General features: G+C 45.0%; 1 protein-coding gene and 1 non-coding gene across 2 annotated transcripts in view; one reads left to right on the top strand and one right to left on the bottom strand.

Moving 5' to 3' along the window:
- The first annotated feature begins 7005 nt into the window (after positions 1–7005).
- LOC138375538 (small nucleolar RNA SNORA24) lies at positions 7006–7136 on the top strand. The gene has a single exon (XR_011231530.1). It is a non-coding gene; the product is annotated as a small nucleolar RNA SNORA24 (small nucleolar RNA).
- A 2802-nt stretch (positions 7137–9938) lies between these two features.
- PRSS12 (serine protease 12) overlaps positions 9939–13931 on the bottom strand; it is a 37042-nt gene continuing 33049 nt past the window's right edge. Inside the window, exons 12-13 of the mRNA XM_069459048.1 lie at positions 12171–12451; positions 9939–10246 (exon numbers count right to left, since the gene is read on the bottom strand). Of these exons, the coding sequence (XP_069315149.1) occupies positions 9939–10246; positions 12171–12451 (589 nt within the window). The remainder of the gene's footprint in view (positions 10247–12170; positions 12452–13931) is intronic.

Genomic DNA, 13931 nt, shown 5'->3' with positions numbered 1-13931 from the left:
GGATGTGGAGAAACGGGAACCTCGTACGCTGTTGGTGGGAATGCAAATTAGTGCAACCACACTGGAGAACAGTATGGAGGTTCCTCAAAAAACTGAAAATAGAACTAGCATATGAGCCAGCAATCCCACTGCTGGGTATATATCCAAATGCTGCAGAATTCTGTATATCAAAAAGATATCTGCACTCCATGTTTATTGCAGCACTATTCACAATAGCCAAGATTTGGAAACAACATAAGCATCCATCAACAGATGAATGGATAAAGAAATTGTGGTACTGGGCCAGGCGCGGTGGCTCACACCTGTAATCCTAGCACTCTGGGAGGCCGAGGTGGGTGGATCGTTTGAGCTCAGGAGTTCGAGACCAGCCTGAGCAAGAGTGAGACCCCATCTCTACTAAAAATAGAAAGAAATTATATGGACAGCTAAATATATATATAGAAAAAATTAGCCGGGCATGGTGGTGCATGCCTGTAGTCCCAGCTACTTGGGAGGCTGAGACAGCAGGATCCCTTGAGCTCAGGAGTTTGAGGTTGCTGTGAGCTAGGCTGACGCCACGGCACTCACTCTAGCCTGGGCAACAAAGTGAGACTCTGTCTCAAAAAAAAAAAAAAAAGAAAGAAATTGTGGTACTTATAAACAATGGAATATTATTAATTAATATATAGCCACAAAAAAAAAAAAAAAACAGTGAAATCCTGCCATTTGCAACAACATGGAGGGAACTGGAGAACATGATGTTAAGTGAACTAAGCCAAGCACAGAAAGACAAATCTCACACGTTCTCACTCATATGAGGGAGCAAAATATTAAAAACAATTGATCGCATGGAGACAGAGTAGAAGGGTGGTTTCCAGAGACAGGGAAGGGTAGCAGGGAGGGGGGATAAAGTGGGCAAGGTTAATGGGTGCACAATTATAGTTAGATAGACAGAATGAATACTATGTGACAGCACAACAAAGTGACTATAATCACAGTCAGTTTGGGTCTACTTTAACCAAAGGAGCGCAACTAGAATGTTCCTAACACAAAGAAATAAATGCCTGAGGTGATGGACACCCCCCTCACCCTGATCTGATTAATTCACACTATGCCCATATCAAAACATCACCTGTACCCTATAAATATATATTATTAGGTACCCATAATACTTAAAAATAAAATTTAAAAACATTAAAAAGAAAGCATAGGTTAATATTAGTCCCGTCAATTCTCTGAGGTATCAAATGGAAATTAATCAACACAGTCCTTACCGCATCGTAAAGAATATAAACCTCTAACACTGAGACTCCAGAAAGCAAAGATCTATTTCAGGTATAAATACTGGCAAATAGGAGTAAGTTCCAAAGGTTTCCATAAAATTTTCTCTGTGAAATGATTTCCGTTATAAAATTTGAAATATAGTCCCACATTGCGGGGGGGAGGGTGACTCAACTTAAAACTTTTGGTAAAGACAGAGGTAAAATGAGTCCAAGATCAAAAAACATTTGTCATTTTTGCTTTAATATACTGCCCTTCATCCATTTTTTCATTTTCATCGTATACATTATGTATAATTTCTCAGAATTCTTTTTCACTTTTATCATCCCAGCTTTCTCATTCAACAAACTTCTAATCAAGCATGTACCACATACAAAGTACTACTATAGATAAGATAAATATGACTACACCCTTGCCCTCTAGTAGAATGGGCAGAACTATCTCATTTCTCCAAAAGAATCACTGTCTACTCTGATATACTCCCCATTTACAATGCATTAACCTGAATACCTCAGACAACAGAAAATGAATTAAATCTCTACTTGATTAATTTAATATGTTAAAAACCTAGACATCCAATTCACATATAAAAAGGTCTGGTGTATTTCAACTGTATTCTTAGAATATGCATCTGGAGAAAGTTGCTCCTTGCTAGCATAACCTAAAGTTTTCAATATTCACTATAGATATTTATCACACAAAACTGGATTCCAGAGGGTAAACTGGTACAACCATTAAATATCCTTACATTTTCATGTTATTATCCACGCATACATTAGTACATTCAGACACAATAATAAACGAACCTATTTAATTCAAAACCTTCCAGGGATTTAAACACATACTTAAATAATAGGATTACAGAGCCATCTAGTGGCCTCATAAAAACTGACGCTTCATGAAATTTTGTTTTGTTCCATCAAGTTTTACATAAACCTAAGCTTATTTTCCCACTTATACAGACATTTATAATCCTTGGGGATAGTGTATCAAAGGAATTTTGGAGCTCAGGTACTAGAGTAAATGTTTGACATTATGAAACACGCATAGTCTATGTTATGGGAACAAAAAAGTAAAGAAAAGAAAAACAAGAGAATTTTAGTAAGTGATCATTAAATTTTCAAATTATTTTAATATATATAGTAGGAAAACACTAGATATTTTACAAATATTAGTTCACAAATAGTCCAAAACAGTAATATGCCATATTAAATGTTAAATAAATAATAATCTTCTTTTGCATAAAGGCATGTAAACCCAAAAAAAAAAAAAAAAAGTCTCATTAGTAAATGATTAAACCAAGGAGCACAAGCCATCTGAGAAAGATAGAAAGAAAAAGTCAAACTCTTGAATGTTAAATATTTAATGAAAGTGCAGAATCTCACTGACACGCGAGTTTCTACGACCAAGCCAGGCGTTCACTCTCAAAATGCTGGAGGCCACTTTGAGATCACAGAGCACCGGGGCAAAGCCAAAGGTTTTCAGGCTAAACCACAGAAGTGTCAGCATGCTGCTTGCTAAACTTCCCAATAAATATATACATTAGCGATGTGTCATGATGTCAAACACTTACTCTAGAACCCCAGTCCCAAAACTCCTCTGACCCACCATCACCTCAAAATGCACTGATCCTACTTACCACATTTTTGATATCCCTCGCTCTTCTCAGGTACTGTAATCGCTCCTTGTCCAGCTTCAATTCCATGACAAATCAACGGAACCAATCCCTGGCGAGCATTCCCTTTCCCTTCCCTCATTTTGCTTCCCTCTCGGCAAACCCCAATGGAGTTCACGCCAACGCTCCGCCAGCTCCGCACCCATGCAGCTGAGCTCAACGTGGACAAAACACACAGCCGTGCTGAAGATTTGAACTTCAATCCAGTAGAAGAATTCACGCAAGCTACTACTGTGACCCAGGAACCCTGCTACCTTTCCAAGTCCATTGATGCTAACTCCTAATTACACCTTTTCCTCCCTCCTCAAATTCCCAACACTCTCCCCCATTCTCACTCTGTTGACGGCCTTGCTTTCTATTACCCTAAAAAAAAATTACTAGAATATTCCAAGTTCACACCACACTCATTCACCCGTAAGCACCTGTACCCAGATACTCCTGCTCTATAGATGAGCCGCCTGAACCATTAATACCATCTCAGATTAACCCCCACCTCTGTGCTCTCGCTACCCTCTCATCCCCCAAGCGGTTCGCCAAATCTCTGCGGTATCATCAATTTCCCCATTTCTACTGGATCTTTCCTATCAGAATACACACATGCTTTAAGCTCTCCCATGCTTACAAAATAATCCACTCTTTATCTCCACCCCTTTCCACATACTGCCCCGTGTCTCTTCCCCTGTACCGACCGTGAAACTCCTCAGAAGAATTGCTGCAAATCCACCATCTCCAATCCTCCTGCCATCGTCTCTGAAACTGTTCTTAACAAGGTCTCCAACGGCCTCCCTATTGCTGTGACCAAGTCGGTTTTGAATACTGATCAGGCAATTTGTAAAATGTCTTATCGGTTTGATTTTGTCTGACTTTTCTTCTCATGGTTAGGCTGGGGTATAGGCTTTGAGGAAGAACACAGAGGAAGGTGTAAATGCCCGTATCACATTGCATCAGAGTCCACACCATCAACATGACTTATCACTGATGTTAATATTGACCACCTGGACCGGGGAGTGTTTGCCACTTTTCACGACTGCAAAGTTAAGCTTCTTCCCCCTTTTCTTCCTCTACCCTTTGAAAGCAAGTTATTATGCATAGGCCACGAAAAGGTTAGGGGGATCAGGAAGGGGGATTATATTCCACCTCTTGGAGAAAAATGCTTTTTTTTAAAAATAAATATAAAACCTTTTCAATTTCAGAAATATACATGGAGTATCTCAAAGCACTGAAAAATGCAACTGAGTGCTCATTTAAGGCACGTCATTCTGCTGGGCACTGCAAAGAAGAGTTAGACATAGCCCTTCACCACAGGGAGTTTATAATACAGATACCACATGAAAAATGTGAGTTAAGTACTAAAGAACGTTAAAAAAGGAAAAAAAATCAAATTCGGTTGAAGTAATGAAAACTCTCACAGAACAAGTGATAGTCGAGCAAAGCTTTGAAAGCAGAGTAGAATTTTGACAGCTCAAAATAGGTGAGAAGGCATTCGAGATGGAGAAAAAAGCATAAACAAAATACGGGGTAGAAAAGGGCTAATTTTTTAAGCCCAGTTTCAGACAGAGCACGAAGTTCTAGTCAAAAGCACAGGTGTGTATGCACACCGACACTCTCACTCACGGTGTTCACTGTTCTAACTCCCTGAGCCAGTGGAAATATTTATTTCAAACCCTTAGCAAGACTGTACAGCTTAGCATAAATGGATGGGCTGAATTGTGCTCCTGTTGAAGTCCTAACCCCCAGTACCTACGATTATTTGGAGAAGGGGACTTTAAAGAGGCAATTAGGGCACTCTGGGAGGCCGAGGCAGGCGGATCGCTTGAGGTCAGGAGTTCGAGACCAGCCTGAGCAAGAGCGAGACCCCCGTCTCTACTAAAAATACAAAGAAATTGTCTGGACAACTAAAAATATATATAGAAAAAATTAGCTGGGCATGGTGGCACTTGCCTGTAGTCCCAGCTATTCGGGAGGCTGAGGCAGGAGGATCGCTTGAGCCCAGGAGTTTGAGGTTGGGGTGAGCTGAGATGACGCCACGGCACTCTAGCCAGGGCAACAGAGTGAGACTCTGTCTCAAAATAAATAAATAAATAAATAAATAAAGTAAAAAATAAAGAGGCAATTGGGGTTCAATGAGGTCATAAGGGTGGGCCCTAATCCAATATGATCAGTGTCCTTTTAGGAAGAGGCAGCTGAGAAAGACACGTAAAAAAGGAAGCTGACACTAAGATACAGGAAGAAGCCACAAGCTTGCAAGGGAGGGGCCTGAGGACAACCTATGACACCGTGATCTCGGACTTCCAGCCTACAGAACTGTAACAGAACAAGTTTCATGCTGTTTCAGCCACCCAGTCCGTGGTATTTTGTTATGAGAGCCCATCTGGCAAAACTCCCTACTGTGATTTGGTATTTAAGCCTTGTGATTGAGTAGTTCTTTCTTTCAGCTCATTAGCGAGATCAAATAAGTACGAAGTGAAAAAAAGTACAGCAGGGTGAAATACGGTGAGCCTTAGAAACAGCTCTAGTTCTCCTAAGAAAACGTATCTCCTATAAGCCTGTGTGTGCCTTCCAACCCTAACCATAATAGCAATTTTTGCTCTAATTAAATTCGCTCCCCCCAAAAAAGTACGCAATGACCACATGAACTTTCTGCGGATCTCCACTGTGTCCCTGCCAGCAATGGCTGCAATGTGCCTAAGGAAAAGGTTTGTTTCATACCGGAAGAAAATAAAAAGAACAGAAAACGAATGTAGTGTTGTTTGACAAGCACGCATCTAAGACCAACACTCTTCCTAAACGTTGGAAAGTCCACTTTACAAGGCCAGTGGCTCTACTGCTCCTTTAACCGCAGCCTCAGAGAAACGTAGAGCAGGTGCGTGAAGACGCAGGTGTTTTGCTTTCAGGAGCCCAAAAGCGCCCGACGTGGGCAAAGGCTGCGGGTCCGACCACAGGGAGAACCTGCACGAACGCACGCACCTGGGTCTCCCGCGGGCTCGCCAGGCCTCACGCCCGTTCCTTTTGCTAATAATGTGCTCAGGAAACCGGGGAGGCTGTCGGCATTCCGGGCAAACACCCCTAAGAGATGAGACCAAACCCGACCCTGAAAGCAGACCCCTGGGACCGGCGCTTCCGGAACAGCAAGCCCGGCGGAAGACGGAGGTCACGCTCAGTTCACCAGCAAGGAAACCAAAAAACTCAGCCAGTCTGACCTAAGAAATGAATCTACCAAAATGTTAGGCGGCAGAGAACTGGCAAACCTGTGTCTCGGTAACAACAGGAACTTCTAAACTAAAACAAGCGTCCAGGGTTAAACAGGAAACAACGCTTGCTCCGCAGCTGGTTCGGCGAGCGGACGCTCCCGGGTGTCAGGCGAGCCGGGTCCCGCAGGAACGTTCCGGCCGAGGTGCGCACGCGGCCGTCCGGAACCGGCCCGGGGAACCCACCCGGACCTGCACGACGACGGGACGGAGAGAAGGGGGCGGGGTCCCAGGGAGGCGTGGCCATCTGGAGGCTGGGGCCGCGGCGCGGCGCGGAGGGCGGGACGAAGGTGACGTAAGCAAGCCCCGCCCCTCGTGGCGCTTCCCCCGGAAGAGCGTCATCACTGCTATAAGATGGCGTCCGCGGAGGGATTCGACCTTTTCCGTCCGGGGATCGCTGCGCTTAGGTGGACGTAGGGTGTTGTGTGTGTTGTGCGCCAAAATGATAATTGGGACGGAATGGACTGGCTTTCCGAAAATGCAGGGTATTCGAGAAGCTTGTTGGGTCGGTAGGTCAGGGTCAGCTTTGAAAACCTTCCGGCTGGCAAGCGTGACCGGACTGACGCGACCCCTAGGTCACGGGACGGCCGCGTGTGGCCCCGGGCCCTAAACCGCGGTGCGCCTGGGCCGTGGCCCGCGGGACGGTTCCGTGCACCTGCTGCCTGCAGCGAAGGTCGTCAGTTCCGCCATGAGTGTCATGTGGCCGTCTTGAGTGTCACCGTTAATTAGCGTCCGCTCCCCGAGAACCGCCGGTTTGACCCCGATGGTGAGTGACGTCTTTCGGGGCTGCGCTTGGCTATTTTTCAGTTTCGGATTCTGAATCTCCATGTGTCTTTGGGACCTGTCAACTGTGGCAGTCTCCCTTCCTAGCCATGGAAGAGCATATTCTTGTTTATTGGCAAAGCTGTCACCATTTAATTGGTATCAGATTCTGACTTGCACAAGTGACATTCTTCGCTGCTGAAAATCCGAGGGGTGCCGGTTACTGGGCAGACTTTAGAAATTCTAAACTGTTGTTCCAATGTTTCTAGGAAGCTGAGCTCGTTCTGATTGGTGATGGGACGATGACAAGGTACGTTTATTTACTTTTTCATGCTCCCGAGTTAACTTAAAACCCCTTAGCGTTAAGACATTGGAAGCTAACGTCGGCCCGTTTTGCTGGCGTTTTGTAATTTGAAAACCAACTGACTTTGTTGTTCAAATCGCGGAACGGCGAGGTAAGTACACAGACCTGAGGTTTGTAATGCCCGTTTTTTTTCTCTTGCAGGTACCAAGTCCGTAGTGACGGTGAGTGAAGTCTTAACGCAGTGTCCTGCCGTGGATTATACCAAAATTTCTCAGTCGTACTTGGAGGAACAGCTGTTTCCAGTGATGTTCTGGAAACTACCAGGGCACCAGCTTTAAATAAAGGCCTGAGTTTTTTTAGAGGGGATTCCTTGATAATTAAATAAAATGCTTAATTCATGTGGAAACTCGACGTTCCTTGACTGATTTAATAGGCGGAAAGGTAGTTAAAAATAGCGAACAAAATATCAATATCTCCTGGTACTGTTCTTCGGTTATAGCAGCATTTCGGGAAAACTTGTCATCTTTCTAATCACCTGGTTAACCCCAAGGGAGGGAGCAGACACCATACCACACAAAAGATAAAGGCAACATACGAGGTGGAAAGTTACACACTTTATTTACACAGATGTGCACTGAACATTTTATCTTTTAAAAGTCACACAAGAAAATTGCCTGTAATAAAATCATGTTAGATGAACCGTATATTCTATTTCAGGATCAAGCAAACTGCAGGCTGCCTGTTCACTGCCTCTCGGGTTTGCCAATCCTCAGTCCACTTAATCGTAAAGGTGGGCTTGCACCAGCACTGTAATTTAATTACAAGAGCAGCCTGTGAGGAAGTTTCAGTAAAGATAAATTTCACGCCAATACTGCACATTCTTCCCTAGCCCTTGTGCAAGTGCTCGCCTTATGTAGCTCTATCACCTAAATGTTAATGCTGCTTAAAAAGTTTTAGCAAAAAAATCATGAGCTTTTTAGAAAAATTTTAACGCTGTTCTGCCTGACACAAATCTGCAAAGCAGAACTATAAGCACCTTTAGTTTTGCACCAGTTTTTATAAATCAAGATTTACAAAAAGGGCATGATTTGATGCAGAAGGGAAAATGGTAAAGCTCTTTATGACAGCTATTTAAGAGGATTATTTATAACCATCCTAAATTTCGTGCTAACCTCTTCACCTGTTTTTATACTACTTGGGGTTTGGGGAAGGATTCATGACGGTAGCAATAATTCTCGTGTCTGAAATTGTTAAGGTACCTCGAGTGTGCCTTTTATCTTTGAGCAAAGATTCTGCATTGCTACCCAGAATGGCCTGCAGAGGAACACAGTAAGCAGCTACCCCCTACCACTAGGTGGGAGAGCCGTGAGGAAAAAATAATCTTACCAGCGTTAGGACTCTTCTGGAATTTGGAATCAAAACCCTTCTCCAGCTGCCTCACCTTGATCTAAGCCTGTTACCCTATTTGAAACTACGGCTGCTGCTACTATAAAATCTTACTGGCCTTTTATAAACTGTCAGTGAAGTGTGTGGCCGCCTAATGCAGCGCCTGCTGTATGCGTTAAGTGGATTGAAACAGTTATTTTAAAACTTTCCCAAATACATAAGCCCGGAAAGCCTTTGTACTAATGAGTTTTTAGTTACTAGTGTTTGGTGATTAATTGTATCAGGTTATTTTTGGAAAACCTACAGGTAGGAGTCAATTACAGGAAAGTTTCAGCAGGTGGCGCTCTTCCATCATAGTCCATGGAGCATGATGTTAAGGAAGAGTTAACATTTCTTAGCCTCCACTAAATTAAATCTAAAGTGGTTAAAAGTGATTAGATATGTTACCATGTTGGATAAATTAGGTTGTATATCCAACTAGCAGTTTTCAGGTTGCCAGAAATCTCCAGATTGTGCTAGTAGCTTATACATAGTACCTAGAACTTAATTGGGGGGGGCGGGGGCAGGTGGGTCTTGCTATGTTGCCCAGGCTAGTTAATGGTTTCTGTAGTGCTTGGTACTTAACAAGGATACTTGTTTCCAAATACCAATTGGATCGCTTCATTTGGGAATGTACTGTGACAAATGTCCTTGTGGCTTAATGATCCTATTATTCGGGAAATTTTTAACCTTTTTGGCCCTTGATTTCGTTATTTGACAAAGGCTACAGAGATAATGATATGTGAAGATTTCTTATAAGTCTTTTGAAAAGACCTAAGCATAAAAAGGAAATAACGCCACTCTTTTGAATGCAGTGAAGGGTATTTTTTATGTCAAATGTGGGCACTTACTAGAAATTCATACACCATATTGATTGACTTATATGGCGTTCTCAGTCCAGATAAATGTCAAAACAGCCTTAATTGCAAAATCAATAAAGAAGAATCTCTGGAGAATGCTGAAAAATAGACAAACAGCTAAATACGGCTCAAATGAGAATAAGTTGAGTTTCCGGTGAAATGTGGGTAGACAACAATCCTAATTAAGGACAATCAGTATTACACTGAGGTATCTGTAACCAAAAATGTTCACATCACAAATTCTCAAAAGCAGCAAAAGGTACACACTTTAAACCACAACGTAAAGCAGAAACACGGGTCTCAATCCGCATCAGTCGTCCTCTCGGGCTGACTGCTCACGGTGGAGGTTAAAACTGCCATCAGTTTCTTCAAATTCTGTTCCGTCTTGAGGTTTCCATGAAGAATTATAGTTTGGTGACACTTTTTATCCAAGGGACAAAGGCTGAGACTTTGGTGTAGACACCAGGGGAGTCCTTGACCCCACAGCCATGTCCCCAGGAGGTCACCCCGTACACCACCCAGCTCGCGCCAGGCCGCTCACACATGAGGGGTCCCCCGCTGTCTCCCTGGCAGCTGTCCACGCGGGTGTGTTCGAGGAGGTTTCCGGCACAGAGCATCCTCCCCGTAAACCGACCCTTATAACGGTCTTCACAAACCCGCTTGGGAAGCAGGGGCATGGCCGCTTGCTGTAGCGTCCTCGAATAGGCTCGTCCTACTCGGACCAAATATCCGAATTAGTCAATGGGGCTCCAGCTAAGGATCACAACATTTAACAGTTTAACGAATTATTAACAGTCTTAAACACAATATCTGCTGTGGCACTAGTGTAGTTTAAATGGGTGGTGACTATCAGTGGCATCTGCCATTAGCTGTCCTGCATGCTGACACTTTTACCCTTACTAATTTGTTTCTCAGTACTGAATCTTTTGAGGAATGAGTAACATTAGTAACATAAAGGTAATCTAAAGAAAGCACATTTGTGCAGGCTTTGCTAGTTGAATTCTGTATGTTAAGAAGCTGAGGCCGGGCGCGGTGGCTCACGCCTGTAATCCTAGCACTCTGGGAGGCCGAGGTGGGCGGATCATTTGAGCTCAGGAGTTCGAGACCAGCCTGAGCAAGAGCGAGACCCCATCTCTACTAAAAAATAGAAAGAAATTATATGGACAGCTAAAAATATATATAGAAAAAATTAGCCGGGCATGGTGGTGCATGCCTGTAGTCCCAGCTACTCGGGAGGCTGAGACAGGAGGATCGCTTGAGCTCAGGAGTTTGAGGTTGCTGTGAGCTAGGCTGACGCCACGGCACTCACTCTAGCCTGGGCAACAGAGCGAGACTCTGTCTCAAAAAAAAAAAAAAAAAAAAAAAAAGCTGAGAATGCACGCTGGCTTTGCATATCACATCTAGTCATGTGAGATTCACCTACTTCATTGCATTAGAGGATTAATACATGGCAATTATATATAAGCACCTAAGGGGGCAATACCTGTCCTAAATAGGACCATGGCATCGTAGAAGAGTGATTCGGAAATAAAACATTGCAGACTTTCTGATACAGGCTTCAGTTTTACCACCTGAAATCAGTGTACCATATTTGCAGGTACAGCCATTCATTCCTTGTTCAGTGGCTAAAGCATCCCACCATTATTCTCCGATCCTATTTACTAAACGGAAATAAGTAATCCACAATGAAGCACATTGTACAAGATGTACTTCCGTGGTTGTTCCTATGAACTCAGGTGTGATGTCCCAAGGAAGGTGACTGCTCCCTCCTGTCTGCTCCAGATGTTCTGCATTCTGCTGCTATGAAATAGTGTAAGTCCGAAGTCCAGCTTTTGTTTGCAATAAAACACTGAGATATATTTATATTTACTAACTAAAACCTTACTGAGATTATCCCCAGTAGAAACACACTTGTTTGACACTCTTCAAGAATGCAGTGATCACTGTAATGATTTTCAGTGGAGAGCAACCAACCTAGTATTTCTCCTCATTCAATATTCATTTGTGAACTGACCAGGTAACACAGGTGAGAGACTTGGGTCTGTCTCAAGACCCACCCTGAGCGAGCACCAGCCTGTACATGTTGATTTAACTCTACGGCAAGATAATGCAGAAAGCGTCCAGGCAGGGGCGGGAAACCCGAGGCCTTAAGGCCACACGTGGCCTTCGAGGTCCTTAAGTGCAGCCCTTTGACTGCATCCAAATTTTACAGAGCAAATCCTTTTATTAAAAGGGCTGCAGCCTAGCACTCTGGGAGGCCGAGAGGGGAGGATCACTTGAGGTCAGGAATTCGAGACCAGCCTGAGCAAGAGCGAGACCCCTGTCTCTACTAAAATAGAAAGAAATGATTTGGACAGCTAAAAATATATAGAGGGAAAAAATTAGCCGGGCATGGTGGCGCATGCCTGTAGTCCCAGCTACTCGGGAGGCTGAGGCAGGAGGATCCCTTGAGCCCAGGAGTTGGAGGTTGCTGTGAGTGAGGCTGAGGCCACGGCACTCTAGCCTGGGCAACAGAGTGAGACTCTGTCTCAGAAAGAAAAACCTTGCTGCCCAGAGCACGCCCACCAATGCGGGTGACACCAGACCCGGGGGGTGCCCGGCCTCCCTCGCTCGTCCCTCTGTGTTGTTGGCGTTACCTGTGTCTCCCCATCCTGTTACGTAACAGTTGGAGGCCGTCTTCTGCGGCCTCTCTCTCCGGAGCGGCAGACAGGCTGGCAGGACGTGGCTGCTGAGTCGGGCGCAGTGGCCTTCTGGTCCCTGTAACCTCACCAGGGCAATGTCATAGTCGCTGCTGTCTGGCCGATACTCCCGGTGGATCACGATCTGCTGGATTCCAACTTCCTCTTCAAACTCCTCCGGCACCAGAGTGTGATAATCCCCAACGCGAACAGCGTAGTTCTTAGTGCCGTTCCCGTACCTAAGAGGCGGGGACAGCTGATGAGAGACCTGTGTCACATACCGCAAGGTGGGGATTTTCAGCAAGAAGGTTAGTGGGCGTGTTGTGAGCCTGTCCTGGACATCGTCAGCCCCTCCTGTAAACGTGACCTTCTTTCCACTTCTCTGACCCCCACACCGTCCCCTACTGAAACTCAGCCTCATCACCTGTTGTCTTCATCCATGTCCCTGTGTAACCTAGGTTACCGTGTCACTCTCTTTTCCGAGAAGGAGCACACGTGGCAGATGAGTGGAAAATACAGGCTGATCATTAACCTGTCATTTCCCCCCCAAATGAAAAAGAATCAAGACAGGAACGATAGTCTGGGCAAAATCACTGTCCTGTGTTTGCTATCTTCGTTTATCTGTCATTTCCGAGAGTGTCAGGGCGTCACCAAGCTCTGGGACGGGAGGAACCAGGGAGGAACCAGGTCTGACCCTTGTACCCGTCTAAGCGCTCAGTGCCAGCTACTTTCCTCCCAGCAGACAGACTCCACGCTCCCCTTGCATGAACCGAACGCAAACCCAAACTATGTTCTCACGTTAACGCTTATTCATTGGATTCTTTCGCCTCTTTTAAACCTCGGCTCAGATGTCGCCGCGGTGAAATCTACTTTGACACCTTGTATGTAAAACCCCAACCCACCTCAAGCCCATTCCCAGACCCCTGATTAATAACTTGGCCTTACACCCTCAGATCTATCCACACATCTCCGAACGACTCCTCTCCCGAAACTCCTCCTTGATCATATTTCAACGCTCAGAAACCATCGTTGGTTTCCGGCTGCCGAGTGCATGAAAGAGAAACTCACGGCCCCGGGCCCTCTTTGCTTTTGTCCTCTAAGTCCAGCTCCAGTGTCCTGGGTGATCGCTATCATCCCTCAAATGTGGCTTTTTCTCTCGCAGCTCCATACGCTAAACACCAGATACTTAACCCCCCACCCCCCCCCACCCCTCCCACCCCCGCCAGCCTCTACCCGTGCCCGGACCCACCTCCTTCTGCTAGAACAGACGCCAGAACACAACCCACTTTCCTCCCCCATACGGTCCATCCCTCCTTTGAACTGTCCTAGTGCTACAGAAATAAACAAACATAAACTCTTTTTCATGTGAAAACAAAAATGATCTTATCTCCCTTTAACATCTGTGGTCTTTGAAGCAACAGGCAACAAATCTAACCGGATTCCGTACAACCTCCCCTTTCTGTTCACCCTGCCTGGGGCACCGTGTGCCATTTCCCATGGCGTGGCACCCAGAACTGAGCACAAGTCTCCGTGTGGCAGAGACAGTGCTTTTGTCCCTGACGACAGTGTGAGCACGTAAGACAGAAGAGCAAGGCTCTTTGCTGCTCTGTTTGGACGCTGTCCTATCAACCAATGCCACCCAAGACTGAGTTCATTCTGTGGACAATCGCATTACATTGCTGACTTGTATTAAGCTTGCAGGACACCAAAACTCGAGAG

The sequence above is a fragment of the Eulemur rufifrons genome, chromosome 26 (assembly GCF_041146395.1).
Source record: "Eulemur rufifrons isolate Redbay chromosome 26, OSU_ERuf_1, whole genome shotgun sequence".
Classification (NCBI taxonomy): Eukaryota; Metazoa; Chordata; class Mammalia; order Primates; family Lemuridae; genus Eulemur; species Eulemur rufifrons.
This window is presented reverse-complemented; position numbering and strand designations above follow the sequence as displayed.